This window comes from Larus michahellis, chromosome 9 (genome assembly GCF_964199755.1).
Source record: "Larus michahellis chromosome 9, bLarMic1.1, whole genome shotgun sequence".
Lineage (NCBI taxonomy): Eukaryota > Metazoa > Chordata > Aves > Charadriiformes > Laridae > Larus > Larus michahellis.
The window spans coordinates 15,081,057-15,107,417 of record NC_133904.1 but is presented as its reverse complement, the minus strand read 5'-3'; the positions used below and the strand labels follow the sequence as shown (position 1 = coordinate 15,107,417).

At 39.7% G+C, this 26,361-nt stretch overlaps 2 protein-coding genes across 13 annotated transcripts in view; both read left to right on the top strand.

Moving 5' to 3' along the window:
- Window positions 1-11,496, top strand: part of RAB27A (RAB27A, member RAS oncogene family) — a 35,921-nt gene extending 24,425 nt beyond the window's left edge. For 7 of the 12 annotated variants that reach the window (XM_074600472.1, XM_074600467.1, XM_074600466.1 and 4 more), the window contains 6 exons: window positions 1,186-1,220; window positions 3,176-3,348; window positions 4,541-4,626; window positions 5,364-5,467; window positions 6,225-6,348; window positions 9,061-11,496. In XM_074600472.1, coding sequence (XP_074456573.1) covers window positions 3,196-3,348; window positions 4,541-4,626; window positions 5,364-5,467; window positions 6,225-6,348; window positions 9,061-9,259 — 666 coding nt within the window. In that variant the 5' untranslated portion in view covers window positions 1,186-1,220; window positions 3,176-3,195 and the 3' untranslated portion in view covers window positions 9,260-11,496. Of the gene's footprint in view, window positions 1-883; window positions 1,221-3,175; window positions 3,349-4,540; window positions 4,627-5,363; window positions 5,468-6,224; window positions 6,349-9,060 lie in introns of those variants that run through there. The other 5 variants (XM_074600468.1, XM_074600470.1, XM_074600476.1 and 2 more) reach the window with 2 other exon arrangements.
- Window positions 11,497-17,121: 5,625 nt separating this feature from the next.
- On the top strand, window positions 17,122-25,726 carry RSL24D1 (ribosomal L24 domain containing 1). Its single transcript, XM_074602003.1, has 6 exons — window positions 17,122-17,261; window positions 19,515-19,628; window positions 22,319-22,391; window positions 23,090-23,153; window positions 23,638-23,726; window positions 25,320-25,726. Exons 1-6 carry the CDS (start codon window positions 17,181-17,183, stop codon window positions 25,391-25,393), a joined length of 495 nt encoding a protein of 164 aa, XP_074458104.1. The 5' UTR covers window positions 17,122-17,180; the 3' UTR covers window positions 25,394-25,726.
- Window positions 25,727-26,361: the final 635 nt, after the last annotated feature.

Below are 26,361 nucleotides of genomic sequence, written 5' to 3'. Positions count from 1 at the left end.
CACTCTCCTGATATACGAGGTATAGAAATGTGGAAGGAAAGACTGGAAGGTGTGAAGCTATAAAGCCTAATATTAAAAAAAGTAAAACTGTAAGGAAAAAATTGGATGGGTTTTCAGTAACAGGGCCATGACTTTTAAAAACTCCACAGCAGTTTTTGCTATGAATGTACTTTGCTGTCAATATATTCTTATTTCTGTTGTGTGGAGCTGGATGTGTCTGGGCACCAGGACTGCAGGTCTCGGAAGTAGAGGGTGGAGATCTCTTTTTAAATATTTGTACAGGGAGGAGGACAAGGCATGGAACTGCTATGGAAATAGCTCTTTGCATGTCTCCAAGGATAGGTTAACTGTGCAGGGTTTCACAAGAACCACTCCCTGGAGATATTTGAATAATAGATTGACATTATGGGGTGCAGTGAAAGGTGTGTGCATTTCAAAAGCCTAAGGAGAAAATTTCCTTCTCAAGGAAACCCTTTATAAGGCATTTTTACGCCCTTCCTGTGAAGGGCTTCTACCAGCCGTATGGAGAACTGAGGTGGTCCGAAGTAACGTGGTGTGTTTGTCCAAACAGACACTCTACGAATCAGATATGACAACAGGAATACCTTTAGGTTTTACTTCCCCAAGGTCTAACCTTGACCTTTCTGTTTTAACCAGAGCTTTCACCCAGCTCTGTCCAGTGGAAGGGTGCAGCTGAACCCTAACAGTTTCTTACAGCTCCAAGTAAGAGCTGTAGTGCCCTTTCTTCCTCAGTAAGGTCTTGCACAAGGACGCACGATAAATTACCTTTCTTACAATATAAATTAGCAGTGATTATGTGGCACTATCATTTGTATCTGTTATTAAAAGTACGTTCTGTATATCTATAGCTAGCTAACAAAATAGCAACAAGACAAGGCAAATACAGGTGGGATAGCATAGTGAAAGACATGAAGCTAGCTTGTCTTGTCTAATATACTAGCTCTATGATTTGCATGTAAGCCTTTTTAAGCAACAATTAATTTAGGGGTATTGAAGCTGAAAGAACATGTACTTGAGTAGAGGGGGAGCTTACACAGCCCTTTGCCCTTGGAGAACATCTGAAGGCGAAGAAACACCATGTACGAGATGGAAGTCTAAATCAAATCCAGTCTTTAGTAAAAACCTCCTTGTTTGCTTTTTAAAATATTTTTCCCTTTCTTCTAGTGCATTTCAATGAAAAGACTTTGTAGAGCTACAAGGTAGGCAATCTGATTTTACTTTTTTTTTTTTCTTCCCCAACAAGGGGAATGATTTAAAAAAATGAAACAAAAATGTAAAAACCCCTTTTACTGGTATGCATGTGTCTAATGGATCAGGGCTCTTAATTTCTTCTAAAAATGTTCTTACATCAGTGTGTGATGGCCTGTTCAACCTGCTCACTTGAATATGCCACACTTTCCGACCTGTCTGGTGGATGCAGGCCTGCAATTGTGGTGTATTTATGTAAAAAGCTCACTGATAACTATTACTTAGGGTTTTTTTTTTTATTTCAATCTTTTACTCTGTTGCAAAACTTTGTATTAAAACACAACAGTGGAAAGTGAATTAGCTGGCTGTGGCATGGTAGTGTGCGTGAGTCACCTAAACCCCCTTTCCTGCAAGGTTTTACTGTCATTGAGGGCATAACGTAAAATATGCCTTGGCTGGGGAAAAGGGGCACTTCAAAACTGGAAATGGCAAAAAAGTGTCAGATGCTTTCCTGACTCTTCAGTTGTGGAGTATCTGGGTGTAAATCTGACTGTTGTCTGCGTTTGATCATGGTAGGTTCAGTCATAACTAAGTTGACTAATCACAGCTCTGCCTTGTAACCAAGAGCAGTACTAACATGAAGTTGAAGTTTTAAAGATAGTTATGGTTTTAGCTTAATGGTGGTGATGGACACCCACATACTTGAGATACAGAGTTTGTTCCAAACCTCAAGCTGTGAGTTGATGTTCGAGAAATGAATTGGTGTTTTGCCATTGGTGCAAACTACTGCAGTGTTTGACTTGAAATGAATGATTTTATTTAATTCAAGGTACAGATAGTTCCAAAAATGCTTATTTACAGTTGAAACAGCAGATTTTACTCTTTTTTGTATTTTCTTTCATCATCTATTTTATGTTTTGTATTTTGGTATCTATTTCCCTCCTTCATAAGAGGCAATTTCCCTCCTTCATAAGAGGCAATTCAATGCCAGTTTTGTGTTGCTTTTAGAATGGTTATTATAGGCTTATCTTTTCATGTTCATGTTTTTGCACACAACAAAAGGCAGCTCTCTACTGTTTGTTTTGGGGGAAGAGAGGCTCAGTAGCTGCTCAACAGGAAAGTACTAGTGTGCTTACATCAGTCTTTTCTAGTATACGTGAAATTTGCCAGTGATTTTTGTTTTACATTCTAGCTGTTGCTGCACTTTGATCACACTATAGGATGTGATCACACAAAGGCACGAAAAGGATAGAAATTTCTTAAATGTGTACGGGCCGTGTGTACGTGTGTGTTGTTTAATGGCAATTCAAGATCAGGATTTAGTTCAAATGATTCACTAGCAGCATGATGGAAACTTGAAAAACTTTGAAAATTGGTCCTCTAAATAAAGCAAAAAAAACCCCAACAAATGCAACAATAACATCTTGCTTGGTTATTTTTCCTCCTTGTATGAAAAAACTTTTTCAAGACTGGGAAATAGCTATAAATAGAAAATGATGGTTGCTTTTATTTAAATACAGTGGACAGTCTGGAAGATTTTTTTTTTGCATATGTTTATAGTGTCACAGTGAATGAGAGGTCAGAATTGCATTGCCGGTACGTTTAAGTAGCTTTTGCCAGCTTCCATGCAGATTAAAAACAGTTTTGCAGTTCATGTTCCAGATGTCTTGAATACTTTGACCTTGATTTTCAGTCTTTCCTGAAGAAGCTAAAATTGTGTTGCCTTCTCTTTCTAGTCAGAGGAATGTAATAAAATTAACTACATGCTTTTTCAGTCACGGCTGAATTTGATATTGATAATTGGCATAATTGAGAGTTTAAGGTGAAACCAGTGTAAAAGAGTACAGAACTGGTCCCACTGCTGGATGCGTTGTAGTTCAAACAGTGATTTGTATTTTAAACATTTGTCAAAAGAAGCCTTGGCACAGTTGTTGACTGACTAATCCTTTTTGCTTTGCTTTTTAAGGTGTCACCTGAATTCTCACTATGTCTGATGGGGACTATGATTACCTCATAAAATTTCTAGCACTCGGTGATTCTGGAGTAGGAAAGACCAGTCTTCTTTACCAATATACGGATGGCAAATTTAATTCCAAATTTATCACAACGGTGGGCATTGATTTTCGGGAAAAGAGAGTGGTGAGTTTTCACAAACAGTGTCCTACTTTAAAATGGTATCTGTCTTGGTGATGGCTAGAATCTATTTTTTAAAAATCTGACCTGATGATCCTTATGTGTAGGCATGCAATCAATAGCTACTGTGTACTTAATCTCGTGACAAGGAAATGGTCTCATTGTACTTGATTGTTTTTGTTGCTGTTGTTGTCATGCGTTGCCCCAAAGTTAAAGTAAGAGCTGATTCTAAGCCACCACTTCTTACTGCTCAGCAAGCGCCGATGAGTGTATCTGGATGGTGTCATGGGCATTGTGCAGACTGGGTTTTGATGGATGACATGCACCACAGTAGTGCAAGGAGTAAATCCCTTAGTGAAACGCGAAACTGGTCTCTTGAATGAGTTAGTATTCCTTTTGTGGGACAGCAAACATGGTGGGTTTACTTGATCAGCACATTTGATAATTCAGGATAAGATTTAAATTTCATAACCTGAATCATATAATCCACAAATGCAGCAAGTTTGTGTGTCTCTAAAGGTATGTTTGTAACTTTGGTAATCTTAGGTACAACAACAGTTGAAAGTAAAGAAGATGACCTAAAATGAAGTGTTCTAAACAAGGATCTTTTTATCTGATCCTTCCAAAGCTAACAGATGCCCTTATTTCTGTTTTCGTGCTGAGTAAACTCTTCAGCTTCTGTTACTGTCATCTCATTTCTGCATTTTAAGCTATGATATGATAAGCTTTTTTCAGCAATCTTTTGGCAGCTAAGAAGAGATGTCATTATCTTTATGAGTATATTCTGTTTACTAATGAGGTTCTGTTAGTGGTACAAATATATTGCCAGATTGCATGATCCATTGTTGCTTTCTTATATTTTAATTTGAACGTGATACAAGATAATAGCAAAAAATAGAAAATCAAAATATTAAGCTTATCTAATGAAACTTAATGGCCGCTCTAAGTATCTGTTTGGAGTCCATAGTCTATTGGGTGTTGTTTTTCCAATTTAACTTTTACCCTTATTTTTAAGTATTCAATTGGATGCAAACTTAAAATGCAACCCAAATTACTTTTGTTTTATAAAGCAGAGGGATTGAGTTGTAGTTGGAATCTTTGCAGCTTTACTGCATTTAATGACTTTAAATGTTAGTTATTTTGTGTTCTATAGAGGCTGGGCTGCTAACACTCAGTCTTGCAAATTTACATTTTACAGGTGTACAGACCCAATGGGCCAGATGGCGTTGGTGGCAGAGGACAGAGGATACATCTTCAGCTCTGGGATACTGCAGGGCAGGAAAGGTATGTTCCACCCCCCACCTAGCAAGTAAGGCAGTTGTCATCAAACTAGATGCCAGTGGAACTGAGTATGTGAATTCTCTTTATTAATTATTACATTTTGATTGTTTGACTCAAGGTAGGAAAGCATACTTACTTTAATTTTAACAGTGATGGAAAGTTTCCTATGAATACCCATTAAATTGCAACGGTAATTTATGACTGTAGAACATTAAAACTGTAATTGTTGCTTTTTGTCTTTTGGAAACTTTCAGTTTACTTTTTCATGGCCAATGCATATAGATGCTTTTAAAGCTTTTATTTTTCCAGTTTTCCTTAAATTTCTGTAACTATGTTGAGGTCTTGGGAAAGTCAGACAGGCGAAATCACCTCAAAGGATCCTTTTCTGTTTGTCTATCAAAAAATAGTGGTTGATAGTCTTAAAATCAAGAGCTGATATGTATAGGGTTTAAAGTCTGAATTTCATTCTTATTTTAATTTCTGAATCTTGGATCAAGTCGTGCTTTATAGTAGAAGACTTTGTTTAAAGCTCTCACGCTTTAGTGAAATGTTTCCTTGACTTCCTTAGGCCTTGATTAGACCATAGTAATGTTATGCAGTCCCTACATCAGCAAAACAATTATGAAGAGCATTTCATCCTAGTTAATTCAGTCTTAAGTTAACCTCCGTTTATGACTATGCAATTATATTTTCAAAGTAACTTGTCAGATGAGCCAACTAATTTCACTTTGCTGGTCTAGGTTCCGTAGCTTGACAACGGCTTTCTTCAGAGATGCCATGGGATTTCTTCTGCTCTTTGATCTGACAAATGAGCAAAGCTTTCTGAATGTCAGGAACTGGATAAGTATGGCATGCATTTATTTTTTTTCTTTTTTCTTTCTTTCTTTGCATGGGCGGGGAGGGGGCTATGTGTGTAAGTATGGAGTCTCACTGAGAAATAGAACTGAAAATACTGTTTTTTATAGCTTTCTCAGTAAATGAGAGTTAATGTTTTATTCATAATTGTAATAGCTGCTAGTAGTGGCTTCTAGTGCCTACCTGAAATTCAGCTTTGCTTACTGAACTTGAATCTTAACTTTTATAAAAGAAAGCTGAGAGAACATCATAACCCTGGCTCTGGTGATAGTCAGTAATTTAAGTGTGTGGAGGGTGTATGCAAAACTCACCTGAAGCTTTGTCAGCAAAACTTAATGGAAGGCAAATATTACTAGGCTGGTGTATCTGGGCGAAGGAGTTCCCAAACTGCATCATCAATCAGGAGAGGGAAGTATATCCTTTCCTGGGAGCTCACTGAAGGTGCTTGGTGAGCGTGACTCCTCACCCTACAAAAACACAGCTTCTCTGCTAACTATGTCAGGCTTCTGCTCCCCTGGCTTGTTCCCTGCCTTTTTCACTGGGTACATGATAGTGGATGTCCGCCTGTTCTCTGGGTCCTCAGTGCAATAGCAGAAGTCCTGTGAGATAGCAGAGAACACAGTTGTTTTCTCTTTCAAAGAGTCGACTTCCTGAAGGACTTTGTATCCCCTGAAATGTGGTAGTGTTCTTAGTGAGCTTTATGCGTGACAGTGAGTTGTGACCCCTATTCATGTTGTTGCTGTTAGGTCAGCTACAAATGCACGCATATTGTGAAAACCCTGACATTGTGTTATGTGGAAACAAGAGTGATCTGGAAGAACAAAGAGTGGTGAAAGAAGAAGAGGCTAAGGAACTTGCAGAAAAATATGGGTAAGTAACTTCCTTCCAGTTATTGCTGTGTTTAAAGCCAAATGAAATGTTTTCTGTAATGCCTTTTCTGTATACTGAAAGGTTACTGTGAGAATAAGCATTTTAGAACGCTTAACTGGCCGGTATGATATCTTTTTTTTTTTCTGTCAGAGATTAAAGTTTTCTGCATTGCCTAAAAATTCATACTTAGTATTTCAATAATCTTGCACTGGAGAGTGTTTAATCTTCTTTCCTTGGCAGTAAACAAAGTAAACTTTCTGGAAAAGAGATAGAATTTAGCTGGAGAGGCAGGTGAATGATGGGGGTCTAATTCTTTGCTCTTGCCTGTGCTGAGGCTTTCTATGGGGCACAGAAAAGCCAGGTCTCTTACCAAGTGAAATCCAAAAGAGCATTTGGTGACGTGATGTCACATCAGATTTTAGGGAAAACAAAAATAATACAAAGCAATGATATCCTAATTTACAAGCTAAGTTGTTTTACCAAAGTTTGTTGTAGGGTAGCCGTTGTCTCTGGCATGGCTGTGGAAACGTGCAGCCTCAGTTTCTTTGAGAGCCTCAGCACCCATTCACCAGCATGGGGAGAATCTGCTTACAGAGTGCTGGGTTCCCACAAAAGAGCAGTTCTGCTCTACACCATAGTTCCCCAGTTCTCTGCCCCCTCCCCATTCAATATTCCCTCAACTGCTTAAGCACTTTTTTTGGTGCTTCACCCTAGGTGAATTCTTAGTGACTTAGCCTCAAAGGGGTCAGCCACATTTTCCTGCAGGCATCTGCACTCACAGACTCCTGGGGAGTCTGAACACCGAGTCAGACCAGCAGGAAGACAGGATAGCCTTGCCCTTCTCCTTCCCTACAGGCACAGGTCATGTGTCCCTAAAGGAACTGCGTGAAATCTTTGTTCCTATCGGATACTAATTAATCCCATAGTACTCATATTCCCCCGTAACTCTTCCGTGGGCCTCATCTCTGGATTACACTTGCATTTCAGCGTGGATCAGATGTGCACTTTTGAGTAAAACTTCTAATCCATTTATTGTGGTTTGATTCTTACAGTGGAGCAGCTTTCTAGCATGTGAACTGGATTCCTTCTCAGTTGAAAGCTAAACTAGATGATGTGCTCCAACCAGTAATCTGCATTCAGTAGGAAGAAATAGATTAGAGCTGGTCCAAAGTAAAGCCCACAAAACATGCATAGTGTGAACGCCGGGTTCTCAGTGCTAAGTGCCTTGTTCTGCAGGTCTAGTCTGTTATGCCATGCTATTTCCTATCACGTAGTCACAAATTAGCTTTGCTTGACCTTAAAGAATCACTGGAGGCAAATCAGAAGCAATCTGTCTATTAGAGACAAATGGGTTTAGTGCAATATTACCTTCTTACTTTTTCCTTCTCCTGTGAAAATGCTTGTTTGAAATCCATGTCACACAGACAACAGCAAGTGTTTATGGTACTTTAACCAGCTCCCTGTGAAGAAGTAAAAACTTTTAAACAGCAGCAGATGGCACGTGGCCATTTCTTAAAGATTTGAAAGAGATCTCTTTGCATGTGAATTCTGGAAATAATTTATGAAATGTTTATCTTTGTGGCTGAAAATGCCAACTTAATTTAGGAATAGGGAGCTAAAAGTCAAAGTGGTAGATCACATCTGATCTGTAGGCGGTTACAGAGTTCTCTGCCCTGTAGAGATGAGAACGGATAGCTGCTAGCAGTCACTTACTCGTGAGGGGAGCAAGATAAATCCTGCAGCGAACAGTCTTCTGGTAACAAAAATGTGAGACAGTGGATATGCTCCTTCTGTGGAAAGGGCTTACACTGGTAAGTGGTGTATTTTGAAAATGATTGCAGGAGACCTACACACTGAGACAGTAAGATATTTTTGACCACTCATTGAATCTTGCAAGTTAAGTGAGAAATACTTAAAATTATGAAGTGACTATATCAGTTTCTTGGAGAGTAACATTAATGTAGCTGCTCCAGCACCACCCTGTGGGGAAGCACTCAGCGCAGAAGGTCAAAGCCTACAGACATGCCACTGAAACATCCTGACCCACAACCATAATGAAAACTAGCTTTGTATTCTCAATACCAAGGTGCCCAGAACCTTTTGTTGACAAAGACATAGGTGGTCTGAGCATTGATTTTTTTTTTTTATTATTATTATTATTTTTAAAATATGTAATATTCACATGTAAATATGTAAGAGAGTTTATAGTTGAGGTGTCCACAGAAGAAACAGTCATCTTTTGTAATGATAAGAGTACTACATTAGGAGTCTTTACCGCCTTGCCTGCAGGGGAAGGTCCATACTAGCATTCTCTCTCTTGCAGTGGCTCCCTAGCTAATGTACATAGAAATCAGCAAGGAGAAACTCTACACATACAAGGCTGTATAAAACAATTGTGTCTTTTTTGGGGAACAGAGCTGAAAAAAACAGACCTCAGGAGTATAGCTTTGGGAACTCATACTGGCCAGTGCCTCTGTAAATTGTGGACTCCATGATGTAAATTAAACCTTATCCTTCTGCCCTACCTACAGAGTCAGCCATTTCATTAATTTCTTTTGCGTCAGACCACTGACCACTTAGTCAGACCACTGCTATGGAGTAGCAGTAACAGCATTTGTGGAATTTCTAAGTATGTGGCAGTAGTCATGTATTGTTTTTTCTCCTCCAAATATAAACTGTGTGATGTGAGTTTGTGGTTTTTGTCCTCTACAGAATACCGTATTTTGAAACCAGTGCAGCTAATGGGAATAATGTAAGCAAAGCCATTGAAACCCTGCTTGACCTCATTATGAAGCGCATGGAACGGTGTGTGGATAAATCCTGGATCCCAGAAGGAGTAGTGCGCTCCAATGGGCACAGCTCTACAGAACAACTAAATGAGGAGCAAGAAAAAGGCAAATGCGGATGTTAACTCAGTTTCAATTTAGGTGAATGTATATGCTATGGTACAGTTGCAGCTTAACTGTTTAACTTATGGACAGATCACATTGTGTAGTTATTTAATAAGATATATTAATTCTTGATATTCATTTTTGATTTTTTCCTCTCAAACAACTTTGACCTTTACTTGCAAGGTGTGCAGTTTCTTAGTGATAGGACGGAGGTTTAATTTGGTATAGATCTGGATATTCCTCTAATTCTCTACTTTGGAGGGAATGGAGGGAGAGGAATTTTCATTACCAAATTTAGAAACATCTCTCTGTATGGGCAATGAGAAAGCATAGGCTTTTGAATTGAAGGACTTTCAAATGCCCTTTGAAGGCTGTTAACTACACAGACTAGGCATTTAGATTATATGTTGCGACAGCTCTTAGTTTCTACTAACAGCAAGCTTACCAACATAGTTCTTGAACAGAAACATTTAATCATTTCATCAATCAATAACAAACTTAAAGAGCAAATCCTGTGTTTTCCACAAAAACCTGTGAGTAGCTTTTCCTTGCTCTCAAACCACAAGATTTTAGTGATGAAAACCAAAAGAAAGCTATTCTATAGAGAACAAAAAACTACAGAGAAGCACGGGGGTCTAGAGCATATGTAGAGCACTTTGGGTATGTCATGAAATTGAACATGTAAACTACAACTGTACTATATAAAATATATCCAACACAGCCTATGAGACCTCCTGACATCATTGGAATTTCTAGAACATGCATCTGCATATATTTATATGAAAATGGCATAACTGTACATCTGTTGTTATGTTTCTTTTATGTTACCACTCATGTTTTAACAGGAATGTAGGGCAACCTAGATGTCAGCAAAAATTTCATCAGAGCTAGTGCTTTGCACTGAATTTTGTTTTACCAAACACAGATTTGGAATGTTTCTTCACGTTTGGACTGAATAATGAATGATGATTGTTTTCTGGTGAGATGCAGCTAAGATACCAATTCTATTTAGATCAGTATTTCTATAAATTTCTAATGCTCATTTTATTCTGCCAGCCTTTGTGTCCTGTACATCTTGGTTGTCATATATTCATTTATGGCTTGTTCATTTCCTTTAGGTTGTATTTTAAAAAGAATATTGAGTTGCTTTTCTTTTTGTCCCCCTGCAGATCACATAAATATTTTAGTGGATCATGTTACTCTTTGATCATTTTTATTTATTCATACAACCTAAGGAACAATCAGTATTTTTGGGGCCTTTTTTCCAGACTGATTTATGAGATGTGCCTACCAAACTGTTTTCTAGCCTGGCAGAGGTTGTATAACTGTAAAGTATTGCCAATTAAAGTCATAACATGCCAAATTGAGTCTTGTTACAGACTTTTTCCACAGCAGTTTGTTTACAAAACTCCAAAGCGATTACTTCTTTCGGAATGTATTTATTTATTTAAATATTCTATCTACTGAAGTTTCAGGCAAACATTGATATCAGTTGTGAACGTGAATTGCAGCATAACAAATTTTTGAAGGACCAAAAATGTTTCTAGAATAGGAGCTAATAAAAAAATAATGATGTAGCCTCTGGTTATATTTATAATACAAGAATAAGTGTTAAAACTTGGTTCTTAAAATATTTTACAAAGTAATGCATAGTTCTTTAACAAACACAACATGTAAATATTAGATTCTTATCACAGCCTACACAGATTTTTTTTTACAAGTGCAATATAATTTGACTGCTTTGGGGCTAGGACAGAAATTAAAGCAATTTATATTGAATAGAGGGTTTTTTTCTACTATACAATACCAAGGTTCTAAAATGCTTGTGGACCAGCGTTACTGTAGTTTAACTCAGAGTGCCTTTTGAAGTTACCATCAGGTTTCTGACCAGTAGAGTATGAAACTCTACTGTAGGACACAATGCATTTCAGTGTACTTCAGTGTCTCAATTTCTTTTAATGTAGCTCTTTGCTTTTCAGAGGGTTACGGTGGAACTCTGTCATGCATTAACTTTAATGGGAGTTTTTGTGCTTGTAGCTCCATCCAGTTGCTGAAAACAGTAAGGATTATTGCAACCAACTACTGAGCTAAGTGACTACTGAAATGGTGTAAAAATGTTTCTTTATGAATACTTATGTTTAGATTGGATATTAAATGTTAAATACTGAAACTGTCATATTTTTTGTCATGCATATTATATGTAACTATTTACTGTATAAAGAGAGTCTACATAAAATTGCTTTGATGTCAGCCTTTGAAATGTGCCATAAGATTTATTTGTTTGAATTATTCTGTGACAAAACTTTGGTCCCTTTTTAGCTCTCATGAGAAAACATGGTAAATGTTTCTTGACAGTGAATTACACTATTGTTACTAGCCTAGCACTGGTTTTAAAAAACAAACAAAGAAAGAAGAATTATCTTGTGATGAGAAACTGTTATTTCACAAAAAATTGTTTTCATCCGGTATCAGATGAAGGTGTTCATCTGTAATGGAACAAAGTTTTGGAAAGGATTTCCATTATGATGCTTTGTTCCAGGAGTTCTTATTAATATAAAATAGTTAAACATTCCTGATCTGAACCTTGTCAGCTTTTGTTGAACTGGATTGTAACATTTCCTGTTGTCTCATTTCAGTATCAGTCTGTGTCCTTCTGTGCTGTCCCTATGTGTTACGGGTTTTTTAGTTCAAATGCACCTAAGTTCTCTTCTGTGGCCTAGATACTTCTTTATGTTCCCCTCTGGCACTGACCAAACCAGTCGGATGGGGGGCTGATGTGTCCTCGGTGATGCCAGAAGGAGCTCAAACCCAAAGAAGAAAATAGAGGCAACACTTCTGTATTTATAAGACATTCAGAAAACTGCCAATGTGAGCACGTAGCATGTCCAGAGCAAAGGGAATAAAGCAATACATTTTGTAAAATCTACTGCTTCTACAAAGGTAAGGAGCCGGATTTTTCAGAGTAGCTGCTTCCATCAAGAGCAGTGTAGATTACCAGGTAGGTTATGATATGCTGGAAGGCACAGCTGCTATTCAGAGGTTCCTTGACAGGCAAGATAAATGAGCCGAACTAAACCTCATTAAGTTTAACAGGGGCAAGTGACTGGATATTCCATCTGGGTTGGAATAACCCCATGCACTAGTACTGGCTGAAAAAACATTTCGCAGAAACGGGGATGGGCATTCTGCAGGTTGACCAGGAGCCAAGGTGTGCTCTTGTGGCAAAGGCAGCCAACTGCGTTTGAGGCTGCATTAGTAAAATGAAGCCAGCAGGTTGAGAAAGTAAGTCTTCCCTTATGTTCAGTAATTATAAGACCGCATCTGGAGTTGTGTGTCCTGTTTTGGACACCCCGGTAGAAGAAAGACATTGACACACTGGACTGAGTCCAGCAGATGCCACCAAGATCAGGGGGCTGGAGCACAAGGGGTAGGAGGAGAGAGAAGTGGGTTTGCTTAGCTTTAAGAAGAGAAAGCTAAGGGAGACTTTTCTGCTGTCTTGAACTATTTAATGGGAGAGTGAGTATACAGAAGATGGAGCCAGACCCTTCTCAGAGCGCTCAGGGATAGGGAAGAGGCAACAGAGAAAATCTGGTGTATAGAAAAGTCTGACTAGACATTACGAAAAAATTGGCACCATACAAGTAGTCAGAAATCGTAACACCAGCTGAGGGAGGTTAGGGAATCTCCATCCTTGAAGAGACTAAAAACTGGATGTGGCCCTGAGCCACCTGGTGTAATTTGTCCTGCTTTGAGCAAGGCTTTGGCCTAGATGACCTCCAGAAGTGTCTTCCAAACGACATGATTAGACACTCTATGAACCTGATCCTACAACTGCACATGCCTGACAGTTGTCAGTTCTTTTATATGACTGTATATGACAGTTTATATGAACTGTATATGACAGTTCTTCTGTTAGGAATCTTGTCCAAGTACATAAATATTTGCAGACGAGAGATTTGTTATGAGTATAAGGTATTGAGTTGAGATAGATGTTTGATGAAGCAATTCTTGCTGTGGTAATCTGTGTCAAAAATCAAACGAGCCGCTCAGTTTGCTGCAAAATCTCCTTCCAGCGAGGCTGTTTTTCAGTTGGATACCTAATTCTGTCTGTGAATAACTGTTAATAGAGTAGAAGTACGTATTCTTTTTTGATTATTAATCTGGATTCTGGATCCCACAACCTTCAATCTATATTGCCTTATAGATCAGGAATAAGCATTTCAAATCCACAACATAATGGCTTGTACTTGAAGAGGAGATTAGCGCCTTGATATGAAAAAAGGAGGGGGGGCGGGAAATCCAGTTGTAAATGCTTGTATTATCACTGCATCACTCTCACATCCCATCTGTCTGCTGGAGGCGTTGGTGACAGTCTGTAATCCACAGTGTTTAAATTGTAGAAGCCACCAAAGACTTCACAATACAGTACTCTGCCAGGAAAAAGCTGTCTTCAGTGAAATAAATACAGCCCATGGGGGGGAAAAAAGTCACATGGGCAGGAAACTCAAAGTAATCAAACTGAAAAAGGACTGCAATTGCATATGCCAAACCACAGCAGCCCTAGACCTAAGCGAACTTGTTTACTATTTGGTTTTGCCTCTAGCTGTAAACTTGGTGTCTTCATAGCTTCCCTCATAAAATTGCTTTGTGTGTGTGTCTGCTGTTTCCTCCTATCAGCTGGGTTGCCGTCTTCTGTCACAGCCACAGAGCCTTCCCTCCGGCGTGCAGCATGAGGCTAACCAATATCCTGTACGGTCCTGTCTTGCTCTCTGTCTCTGAGCCGCTTGGGGGCTCTTCTTCCTTGGGGCTGGGGGTGAGTATAGGCACCAGTCATATGCTCTAGCCTGTGTCTCCTGCAATAGGATGTGGCTGAGGTCTGATTTTCGAAAAGATTGGAGGCAAGGTCTGTGCTGATAAGGTTATTGACTCTACTGTGCTAAAGCAATTTTTATCTTCCGTCTTTCTTAATATAGCCCCAAGCTGACTGCCTTTTTTGTTCTTCTAGAAACCTGAAAGCAAAAACTGCCCTAAAGGCACATGCAATTCAACACACAGATTTTTCACCAAATATTCAGATAGTTAACTTCTTTTAAATGGAGAAGGAGGAATTGTGGTGGTAAAGCCTTACGTGGTGAGGAAGATTTCAGACTCTGGGGTGGCATCCTAAGATTGATGAAAGAAGACCCTCTCCAATTCCAAACAATTTAGGAAGGCACAGGGCCTGGTGTTTATGTCCTTTCACCATAAACAGGTATCTCTGTAGGAGGGGGAACAGCAGGAGTAATAGGTTCCTTAGGGTAATGTGTGCTGAGACATCAGTTTTAGACAGTACTTCAAATTTTGCTTTAAAAATTAATTCCCCTGTAGACGATCTGGATGCTACAAACATGGAAATGGCGCAGAAAGTGATTTGCCTGAATGCTAGAGTAAATCAACTGTTGTTTTAAAAACCTATTACTCCTTTTCCTTTCTTTGGGTTACTGTCTCTATCCTTATGTTAATACTGAACCATTTCAGCTGCATTCATTTTTCACACTTAGAACAGAATTTTGCATTTATAGTGTGAAGCCAGAGGGGATCAAACACAAGCTGATCACAAAATCTTTTAATTTGTATTTAATTTCTATACTAAGATACGAATGTATGTTTCAGGGATGTAGAGTCATTTGGGAAAAAGTCTGCTTGCTTTTGAAGATGCAGTTTTGTCTAATAGTTCGTTTCTGTGTATGGGTTGTCTTTTTAAAAAGTACTTTTGTGAGCATGAGTATCTCTCGGCTTTCAACAGGATTCTCTCTGGTGAAATCAAAGGGTGGACCACACTCTTAATATAATGGATTACAGGTAGCATGCGTGTGGCTGATGTGTATATCTGGTGAGTGAATGTTTGTGGGTTTTGGCATATTACTGCTTTTGTAGATACTCTTCTCTCCCTTTTTCCCACCAGTAACCTGTTTGTGTAATGATTTAGAAATTGTGGCTCGAATCAGCCAATAAATGGAGCTTTCTTATAGCTTCAAAGAAAGCACAGCCATGAGAAATTCCATACAAACTATAGTCTCAGCATTGTTCATGTAGTGGTCTTGTGGCCCAGTTTCTTATTTTTGGAGCAGTAATCTCTTCCACATTTTATATAGAACTGATCTGTTTTCTTTTTATTAAGAGGTCTTGCTAAGACATATAATAAGTCTCATGGTCCTCCTTGTATTTCACAATCGTTAAAGCCTGCCAAAGAAATGAAGACCAATTTGAAAAGCTTATGCTATGCTACTACTCAGAGTTAAAACCAAACCAAAATCCCTGAATTAAAAAAATTACACATTCTTCCAGAATTGCTTTCCTTGGGAGGGAAGGAGGGAATGTGGTCTGAAGCATGCTCCTTTTGGTGAGGTGAAGCATCAAATCCTGTATTGTGCTGTAAAGGGGTTTATGTCCAACAGGACCTGTCTTTCCTATTTCCCATTTGGTCTGGCAGAGACCGCATCAGAAACAGCAGTTGTGTTTGGTCTCCTCAGCCACGCTCAGGAAAAGCTCTTTGTTTTTTAGGTAGGTTTTATGTGATCCTATTTACAGGACTCCTGGGGGTATTGCTTTATTTTGGGCTGTTGGTTTCTTTGCAGGGTAGGTTGCTCAGATGCCTACAGTGTGTGACAGAGGAGCATTACTGGTCTCATGTTGCAAAGCTCTTCATTCTGGGTGTGAGGAGAGGCTTCCACTGATACAATTGGAAGTGCCATTTTCCAGCGAGTAGCTCGTGAAGAGGTATCGCACTGGCATGTTGCACCTCTTGGTGCCCTCTTGTTCGGGGCCCGGGGGCTGGGCTCTCCTGCCACATTGCCAAACACCCATTGCCAGAGTGAGTTTTCGAATCGTAGAATATTGGGGTTGGAAGGGACATTTAAAGGCCATCTAGTCCAACCCCCCCGGCCATGAGCAGGGACATCTTCAACTAGATCAGGTTGCTCGGTGCCCTGTCCAACCTGGCCTTGAATGTTTCCAGGAATGGGGCATCGGCCACCTCTCTGGGCAACCTGGCCAGTGTCTCACCACCCTCATTGTAAAGAGATTTTTTTCCTTCTGTCTAATGTAAATCTCCCCTCTTCCAGTTTAAAACCATTACCCCTTGTTCTACTGCAACAGGCCCTGCTAATAAGCCCCTCCCCATCTTTCCTGTAGCCCCTTTAGGTACTGGAAGGGGCCCTAAGGTCTCCCCGGAGCCTTCTCTTCTCCAGGCTGAACACCCCCAACTCTCTCAGCCTGTCCTCACAGCAGAGGGGCTCCAGCCTCTGATCATCTTTGTGGCCTCCTCTGGACCCAACTTGCTCCAACAGGTCCATGTCCTTCTCATGTCGGTGGCCCCAGAGCTGGAGGCAGCACTGCAGGGGGGTCTCCCCAGAGCGGAGCAGGGGGGAGAATCCCCTCCCTCGCCCTGCTGGCCACACTGCCGGGGATGCAGTCCGGGTTTCCCAACACCGGTATGCTGCTGGCTCGACAGGGCTGTGACGGGAAGGACCTGGCGACTCTGGGGGTTGTGCCGGTGCCTGCTGAGGAAGCAGCCGCCGGTTGTTCTGGCCCGCCTTACGGCTGTGGCTCCGTCACCCCCGGTAACTCCTGTCGGGCTGGCTGGGCCGGGAACCTGGAGCCGGCACTTGGTTGTTTCCAGCCCGGTGCCTGGGTCGGGGCAGTTGCAGCTTGTCAGACAGCCCTGCAGCCGCCGCCGCCCGTAACAGCCGCGTCGACACCGCAAACCAAGCCCCGTCCGCCCCCACCGGGCCGCTGGGGGGCGGGGGCGGACGGCCAGCGTCTGCGCATGCGCCCGCGGCGCGTTGCACCCACCCCACCCCGGCCGGCAGGAGGCGCTGCTCCCCCTCCGGCGGGCGGCGCCGCGCCGCTTCCGGTCAGCTGAGCGCGTCCTTCCGGCGGGGCCCGCGGCGCGGCGGGGCCATGCGGATCGAGAAGTGCTACTTCTGCTCGGGGCCCATCTACCCGGGCCACGGCGTCATGTTCGTGCGCAACGACTGCAAGGTACTGCCCGCCGCCGGGACGGCCCCGCTGGGCGACTCTCGGCGCCCGCGCCGGGGCCCGCTCCCCCTCGCGGCCTGGCTGTACGGCGGGGAGCGCTCGGCCTCGCCGGGCCTGCGCCGGGAGGGGGGAGGCACAAGGTACCCGCCCTGCGCTCACCCCCCACCGGTTGTGTCCGCTGACAGACGCTGCCAAGGCCCCGGTTTCCCCACCCCCACGGTCTGGTGCCGCTGTCCCGGGCCAGGGTGCGGCTCCCTACGGCTCTGCCAACCCCACACCGGCGTGTGGGGTTCTTGAGGGGGTGTACTTTGAATTGGGGCAGCAGGGGGGCGGCAGGCAGCGTTTGCCCCGCCCCGCCGGGGCCCGCAGTCGCGCTGTGAGGTGGTGCTGGAGGGCGACATCCACCGTCACGATTTATTCGCTGTGTGGGAGCAGTTTGGTGGGGCCGTACTGTAATTTGGCAACTCTTGTGGGTGTCGGGAAGAGTGTGGGCTGAATTATTTGTTTACAGTTTTTAGTAGGAGATTATATGCTTTGCAGAGCAATACAAAACTTTCGTCCTTTAATTTTCTGATTTGGGGGAAATAGAGGCTTCAGAATAATAGTAGGTGATACTGAAGCTTTGAACAATGTAGATCACAGACACTAGAAGCTGCGTACTAAAGTTAATGCTTTATGTCTGTCTCATGGTAGTCTACTAGAAGTTGTAAGTCATGCAGATATCTGATGTGACTTACCCAATTGAGGCTGTCATAACAGGACATGCATAACACTTTGGGCTTTACATTGTGGTGACAGTTTTGTACATAAAATGTTGTGTATAGTTTCCCAGCCCCTGCTGTACTCCTTATCGCTCCTATGGGGCATTGGAGACTCCTGTGTGAAATGAAGCTTACGCAAACAGCTTCCTTCCTGTGCTCAGACATCAAAATAAATACTGGCTCATCTGTATTGCTTATCTGAGTCACAGCTTTTCGGAATTTGGAGGTAGATGTAGATTGACATGGTTCCGTTTACTAGAAAATGGCCACAAGGTGTCTGTTTTTTTTTTTTTTAAAAAAAAAGCACAATGGCAGGTTATTTGGCTGAGTTAGGGTGAAAACACGTGATAGAAGAACATTAAAAAAAATACTGTTTGAAGATGATTACTTTTATTAGAAGTTTTATCTTTTCTGTTCATTTTCTTTAGAAGTGACTGTTAGATGGGAAGGAGAGTATGGTTGAAGAAAAATAGGGTTTTGAAAAACTCATGGATAACAAATGTAATTTTGAGTTTTCTTAAGTAAAGTTTCATCTCTGCTATGGATACTAGACAGACAGGGTAGCTCAAAGTGATGCACAAATTTAGAGAGGATTAAGAACTGTAAATAGGGATATGATTATGTGGTGTTGTCTGTGCCCCCCATCGTACTGCCATCTTGCAGCATATTCTTTTTGACTGGAAAATGTGTATTGGATTTGGGACAGGGGGTTGTTCTTTAGCTTGTCTGTTAGTTAAATAATTTCAGTACTAATAAAAGGGAAATTTAAGTATGGATAGTGACGTTTCTTTTATGCATCTTTAATGGGCCTGAAAGCATCACCTGGATGAACATAAGGTGCTTCCATGGCTAGCGATGGCAGGTGCCTAAAATGAGTCTAGTGATCTGTAGAGTGTGTAGGAAAATGGAAGGGAGGTGGGAAATGTCAGTTGGAATGTCTTTGGCATACGCTTTAACAGCTTTCAGTAAATTCAGTCCAGGAATTAACTAATGTGCTTAGGACTCCTGTTGCAGGGTAATCTTTAATGCTTAAAGCTACATTCCAGAAGGGAGACTTCATGTGTGTATTGAAAAATGTTATGTGAGAGGTGTGGGGCTATTGTTGTTGTCAGGATGGCACTCTATCTGAAAAGTGCTGACAGGTATAGAGAATTGTTTATTCACGGTACAGGTTTGGTTTTATAGTTATTTTTGCAGATCATAATTCTCATAATTTTGGTATATTTTATTTATAATCATCTTAATTATAAGCATTTGGGCATGTCCCTGACAGCTGTGAAAATGATTTTTAGAATGAAAAAACAAGAGCAGTACTTGGAAGTCTGTTTGATAATAGCTGTATTTGAGCTAAAAATATTGAAATTTGAAAGAGTAATGTTTTTTTCAATGATCAGTGTTGTTAGAGAAACTTCAGTGTTCGATATCATGCTTGCAATGGGGCAGGAATAATATGCTTTGACTGTAAGCTTATTCTCCTCCCTTCTTCTCCTTTAAGATATTTAGATTCTGCAAATCAAAATGCCACAGAAACTTCAAAAAGAAGCGAAATCCCAGAAAGATGAGATGGACCAAAGCATTCCGGAAAGCAGCTGGCAAAGAATTGACAGTGGTAAGAAGCTGAACTGGTTCACACTTTACATTAGCTCGCTAAAATGGCAGAAATCTACCCTCTTGTAGTTGCAGACAGGTTAGGTTAGCTAGCTTAATGCGTTACCATTTAATTAGATGAGCATGAGGGATGGAGTAAGTGGAGAAAAGAGGGACTGTGGAAGAGGGTGTGAGAGGTTTCTTGAGAGTGGGCTATTCATTTAGCTTGGCTGTAACTTGGAACTTCCATTTCAGCTCTAGTGTGGAAGCCAGTGTGTCAGGTTGGCTGTTCCCAAGTCCAAGGCATTATTTTTTTTCCCATCTCTGAATCTCTTACTCTCTGTACATTTGGTAATTGTATTTCTGCACTATCAGATAATCAGGGTTACCGGGTACCCCAAGAAGTCTCTATGTAGACACATAAGATAGTTATCCTTTGAAATCTCCTTAAACCATACAATGTGTAGGAAAAGTCCTTGCGTACATAGGAATGTTTCAGAAACATCATATGAGATCTTAAAATAGTTAGAAACGATTTAAAGACAAAGTTACTTCAGTAGTAAAAATACTAAATACTCATGTTTGGTGGGACAGTCCTTAAATAATTCAAGAATTACTGTGACTTAACTGCCTGTTTTTTGACAAAATACTAACAATTTAGTTAAGTATCTTGACATGGTGATTTGCTGCTTTCGGTGGATCTTCCAAGGAGAATAATGTGGTTTTATTTTATTTTTTAATGTGATTTTGAGAAGCCATGATTAATTACCATCTTCTCTTGCTTTCAAGTTTGCAAGGGCAATAGGACGAGGGGCCATGGTTTTAAACTGAAGCAGGGTAGGTTTAGATTAGGCATTAGGAAGAAGTTCTTTCCAATGAGGGTGGTGAGACACTGGCCCAGGTTGCCCAGAGAGGTGGTGGAGGCCCCATCCCTGGAGACATTCAAGGCCAGGCTTGATGAGGCTCTGAGCAACCTGATCTAGTTGAAGATGTCCCTCTTCCTGCAGGGGGGTTGAACTAGATGACCTTTAAAGGTCCCTTCCAGCCCAACACGTTCTGTGATTCTATGATTCTGAGTTGTTTCTGGCTAAGTTGAATTACCTTTTTGAAAAGAAGCTAAGTTCTTAATTTAAAATTCGTTTATACATTTCTAAATAGGTGACAATATGCTCCAATTTTGAGATATGTCTATATGTGCTAAGAATTAAAACAATATATAAGCATAGTGGTTTGTTATAGCTTGGTTGGTATCCATTCCGTCATAAGCCAGCTTTGGAGAGAGTGTGTAAGTAGGCTTGTAACAATGAGAAATACTGTAGTTTGTAAGAAGGTGATAGTTCTTGCTGCTTTAAACATGTACATTGGATAGAGGTTAAATACATTTACTTGTTTTCATGCGTTTCAATTTTTTTTTTTTAATTAACAAAAAAATTAAGAAGGACAGAATCTTTCCAGGGTGTTGTTCACAAGGTGTTTCTGAAGGACTGTCTTATTCTGTTACTCAGAATGACTGAGGAGTCAGTCATTCTGTCCCCTCACGTTTGGAACTGAAAAGCTCTGTTGGCCAGTATGGGGCAGCTCTAGTTTATCTGTGTGCGTGTAGGTTAGAAGAGTGCGGCACTTTGAACATCTGTACTCTTACGAGACTTCTTTTTGCTGTTTGTGGTGTGTTCTCATGATACAAAACAATGCTGTATATTATAAATAGGTAAAAGCTGACTCAGTTTAGGATAAACTGTAGTGAATTGATGTGATGCTGTGTCACACTTGTCTAAAAATGAATTTTAGGTAATTTTTTGTTTTTAAGAATAAGAATCACATGTAGATGATAGCATATGGTGTGCTCTACAGCTTGTATTTTGGATATTTTGCGTGTTGCTATCCCATGGTGAAAACTAACTACTGTTTGACGATGGAGCGTGGCTTGTGGGTGTGTATGTGCCATTTCTTGCTATTCTGTGCAGTTGCTGTCATTGCAGTTGTCTTTAGCTCAAGTGAAGATTAGCAGCTGGTCTAATAACTCTGCTTTACCACTACAAGAAAGAACCTGTGGGCAGGGAGAAGTCCTCAGATAAAAGTTGGTATAAAGCTAAGTATGCCCAGCAAAAAAAAAATAAATCAGGAAACTGTTTTTCTATCTTAAACTTTTGGGGGAAGGAGGGGGAACCAACAAAAAGAAAAACCTCCAGCTGCCCCAAATGCCACAATGTCATAATTTGAAATATTTCACAATTTCAAATGGTTTTATATTATTTCAGTATTCTTAAAGTGAAACGGTGTTTATTTTTTGAACCTCTTCAAAATTACAGGCTGTTGAGCAGAGCTTATTTGACCTGCATTAAATGCTTTTGAGACTACATGTTTTCAGTTTTGCCTTCCACCTGTCTAGTCTACTCTGTATTTTGTACTCCACGTTGGTCTTCTCTGTTCCTTTTGTCTTGCTAAAAAGAAAATAGCCGAGGGAGATGTTTCGGTAAATAGTTCCCTTCAGACAAATCACTGTGGCTTCTGACACTTTGAGGTCAAACACTCTACTGTTATTTCCTTCTAGTTTAGTAACCTCTGAAGGTTGTTAAAGTATAGGAACTGAGCTTCTGAAAGGGGAAAAAAGTCATGTAAAATATAAAGTTATATGAGTGAGTGCTATAGAAAGAATGCATTGTTCTAAATAATCTTTTGTATGTAATCTATATTTACTTTTTCTGAATATAGGATAATTCATTTGAGTTTGAAAAACGTAGAAATGAACCAGTGAAATACCAGAGAGAGTTGTGGAACAAGACTGGTGAGTCATTTTAGAAAAAACAAAAGATGAACTATGGGGTGTGACCTTTTATTCTACACAAACGTTTTCAGAAGATTTCTTGTAATTCTGATACTTTGTAGTGATTGTGTTTGAAATTACTGGAATCATGACCAGATTCTTACGTGTGGAGGGGCTTTGAGTTGTGAACAGGTGTGGAGTTTCACTTGATTTTATTTCTTTTCAGAAACTGGTTAGAAATTTTGAATTATTATCTCCAAAAAACCTTAGTGTTATCCAGCTTTATAAGAGGCTCCCCGTGTAAGCCTTTTATAGTGATGCAGTTGCTTCTTTGTTCATGCTCATTCCATTTCAGTTTAATAAATGAATTGCTATAAAATGGAAGAGTTACTTGTAAATGAACACCACAAAGGAGAAGGTGATAACTTGCATCTGATTTCGAGTAAGGGTCTTTAGTTGTGATGTTTAATTGTAGAAAATATGTGTAGGCATGAAAGTAGAAGCATAAACAAGTTTTAAATTACAGTTCATCATAGTTGGTACACGGAATATTCCTCTACTCTTCTCTTTGAAGAAGGAATAACTTCCTGTATATAGTATAAGAGTGGCCTGTGATACAGAGCTATTATGGGATACTGGTGGAGTTGCTCTGCAAAATGGCATGTATTTTCAACCATAGGTATGTAAGCACATCTAAAACAACTTCTGCTTTATTTCAGTTGATGCAATGAAGAGAGTGGAGGAAATAAAGCAAAAACGCCAAGCCAGGTTTATTATGAACAGGTGAGGAGAAGTATTTGTGTTATGGGAGCTCTCACAAATCTGTATTAGTCAGTCTTTCCAGAGAAATGATGATGAAAAGTTTTAAATGGTTATTTCCTTTGTACATACGCAGTCATCCAAACAATGGGATGAATGAAATGCTTTCAGTGGGCTCTGCCGCGCTACCAAACTACTGTGCTTTATTGGCTGTCCAGTGAAATGTAGCTTTGGGATGCATGATGATAATAGTTATATTTCCTTGTTTGTAATATCGAGTCTTAGATTTAAACAAATTTCTGGTAAGAGTTGATGGTAGTGCTGGCTTTTTTTCCTGGTTTTGCATCCAGTATATGTTTTTTTTCCTTTTTGGTTTTCAAATACTTTTATCTTTATTTCCTTATAGTTACTTACAGTTTACATACCTATAGCTAAAGATGTGTTTCATGCATTAAAATGAAAACATACATGTCCTCTTTGAAGGTAATTAAATTTAATTCCCCCCCAGATTAAAGAAGAGCAAAGAGTTGCAGAAGGCAGAAGACATCAAAGAAGTCAAACAGAATATCCACCTTCTTCGTGCCCCACATGCAGCAGGTAAGAACTTGCTTTACCTGGTTTGCTTAGGTTAACTTGTGTATACAACTTTATGATTAATATTGATGATTTTGCTATGGCTAATTCTACAGGTCAATAATCCTGTGCATTTTTCTTACAATTAATTTGTTGAATTTGGAGAATAGCTCTTGCCACTGAACGTAATCGGTGTCTTTGTTCTGAATCAAACACACCTTTTATTTATCTAGTCCTGCATTCATCCTTCCTTTTCCCTGAGTATTTTAAACTGCACTCAGTAACTACTCTCTGAACTGCACGTTTGTTAACCAATACGTTTATCTAAGTCTTCCCTTTGAACTGATTATTTGAACTCAACAGACTCTACCACTGATTGATATAAAATATAGTAGTCAAACTCTACTTTTTGAATTTTTTAGGTAATTGTGAGAGTAGAGGGGTGTTTTTTGTAGTTCACTGTGTATAATGAAATTTCTATGAAAATACTACTTCTTCAGTGTAAGCCTAACAATTTTAAAAATATGATAATTTAACAAATTTTCACTAAAATCTGTTCCTAGTTCAGATATAATGTATATGGTTTGTTAGTGAACTTAGTTTTTCAGTTGGAGAAACCTGTTTCTGCTAAATAATTTTCCGGTTTCTAAACTCTGTGTTAGATGATGTAGATAAAAATGGATTGTAAAGATGATTTATTTTTTAAAATACAGGTAATGGAGTAGAGTAATGTCAAGAAGTTAAAAACGTTTCCATTAGTTATTGTTTCTTAAAAATTACCAGTGATTTTGTCTCTGGGGATGTAGATGTGACATATTATTAGATGTTAACTAGAATTCTGTTCTATGTTTTTTCTTCCAGTTTGCCTTAACTGTAGTCTAAGATTGTTTATATGTGAAACAAGGTTTTGTCAATATATATTTAAACTTTGGTTTAATCTCCTCCTTGTTTGTTGAGGGAAGAAAATGAAAAAGGATCTGAATTCAAAAGATTAAACCTGAGTGTTCATTTCTTTTGTTTGGCTTTGCTTACATTAAATGAGTGATGCACAATAGGAACATACTACATCTGTTAGTCAAACAACAGCTTCTCCAATGTTTTGCAGTTCCTGCCTGGCCTTAAAGAGAGCAGAATCAAATGTCAATCCTGGATTTTTTTGTTTTGTTTTGTTTGTTTTTTGGGAGCATTATTGGGAGTTAATGCTATTGCCATCCAGCTCAGCATTCAGGAGGGCTTAAATCTTTACATAAAAACTAATGTGAGAGGGCCACTGATCTGTTAAAAGTAATGGATTTTTATAGTCCTTTGCAAGGTTCTGCTAGGTATTGCCAGATACATCAAAGTGCATCATACTAGATGAAAGCATATGTTGACTGCATTTTAGATTTTGTACGAAAACAGCATCGTTTTTTCTGTTAAAACAATTCTTAAGTAGTTTTAGGTGGTGGTGGAGGTTAGCAATAAATACTTGTAAACTTGACGGGTTTACCCTAAAAAACTCTTTAAGCAATATGTTTAGGCTGTTTCACCTAGAATAGACATGTATATTGTTCAAAGAGAAACAGTTATTTGGGTTTAGAGAGACATCTTTAAATTAATTCTTTCTTTACTCTGAAGGCACACCGAAACAGCTGGAGGACAAAATGGTGCAGAAGTTACAAGAGGATGTGGCTATGGAAGAAGACTCTTAAAATGCTTTTATTTTCTATTTATATCTTTTCAGCAGTTAACAGTTCCTTACTGCCTCACCTGACATCATTCAGAACTGTGCTTACAGTTGAAGAAAAATATATTTTAATGAATAGTGGTCATTTACAGTTTGAATAATTTTTGGTTTTATAAAAAATAATAAGATGGATACTGGTTTGGGCAGTATTTACAATTATGTAATTTGACAAAACCTTGTCGGCAGGATTGAGGGTAAGGCATATTGTTTGAGGTACTGTGTACTCCTTGGAAAGTTACACTTTCTTTCTGGATAACTTTTCCCTGATAATTCAAGGAATAAAAGATGTTGGCCCTGAGCTTTTCCTGTTTTGTCTGTTGTTCTTACATAGTAGTAAAAGCAGATAAAATTCTATCTTAATGGTTATAAGGTGGAGCAGGATGTATTATTTTTTGTCAGTCCAGTGTAGTCCAGACTCTTTTTCACTCTTGTCATTGGCAAAATTTTTTTGTTTGTTATACATATAGTGTTTATCTCCTTTTTAAGCCGACTTCCCCAGGATTACATTGCGGATGACACCGAAGCCTGGCAAAGCTAACACTGGAATTTCTGCTGTTTGGAAAATAGTAGTGGTGATAATATCCAGTCTGAAGATGGACCTGCCATCCTCCTGACCTACCGAAATTCAAATCTGACATGTAATCTTGCTGATTGAGATTCTCAATAAATCACTTTCCACTGTTTCTACCTAACATTTAGGATTATTTTGACAGAAAAGAAGGTCAAGTTAAAACGTAGACATTTTGCATATTCTGGTGGGATTTATCTTTATTCAGTGTGTCATCAGCACTGAGATGAATACTCTGCTTCCTTAAACTGACAGCAGTTTACCTACAACAGTGTGATCAGAGAAGCCTTTCGAAGGCATTTAAAATAGTATTTACTTTCTCGTCAGTGCTAGTTATCCTGAAAAAATTGTAATTTGTAGTTCTG

What these genes read in the sequence shown, in the direction of transcription:
- RSL24D1 (XM_074602003.1), top strand. Translation starts at nt 17,181, where the DNA reads ATGCGGATCGAGAAGTGCTACTTCTGCTCGGGGCCCATCTACCCGGGC. An exon ending in CTGGCAAAGAATTGACAGTG is followed by an intron (nt 19,629 to 22,318) that starts GTAAGAAGCTGA and finishes TTCTGAATATAG; the next exon opens with GATAATTCATTTGAGTTTGA. An exon ending in GCCAGGTTTATTATGAACAG is followed by an intron (nt 23,154 to 23,637) that starts GTGAGGAGAAGT and finishes ATTCCCCCCCAG; the next exon opens with ATTAAAGAAGAGCAAAGAGT.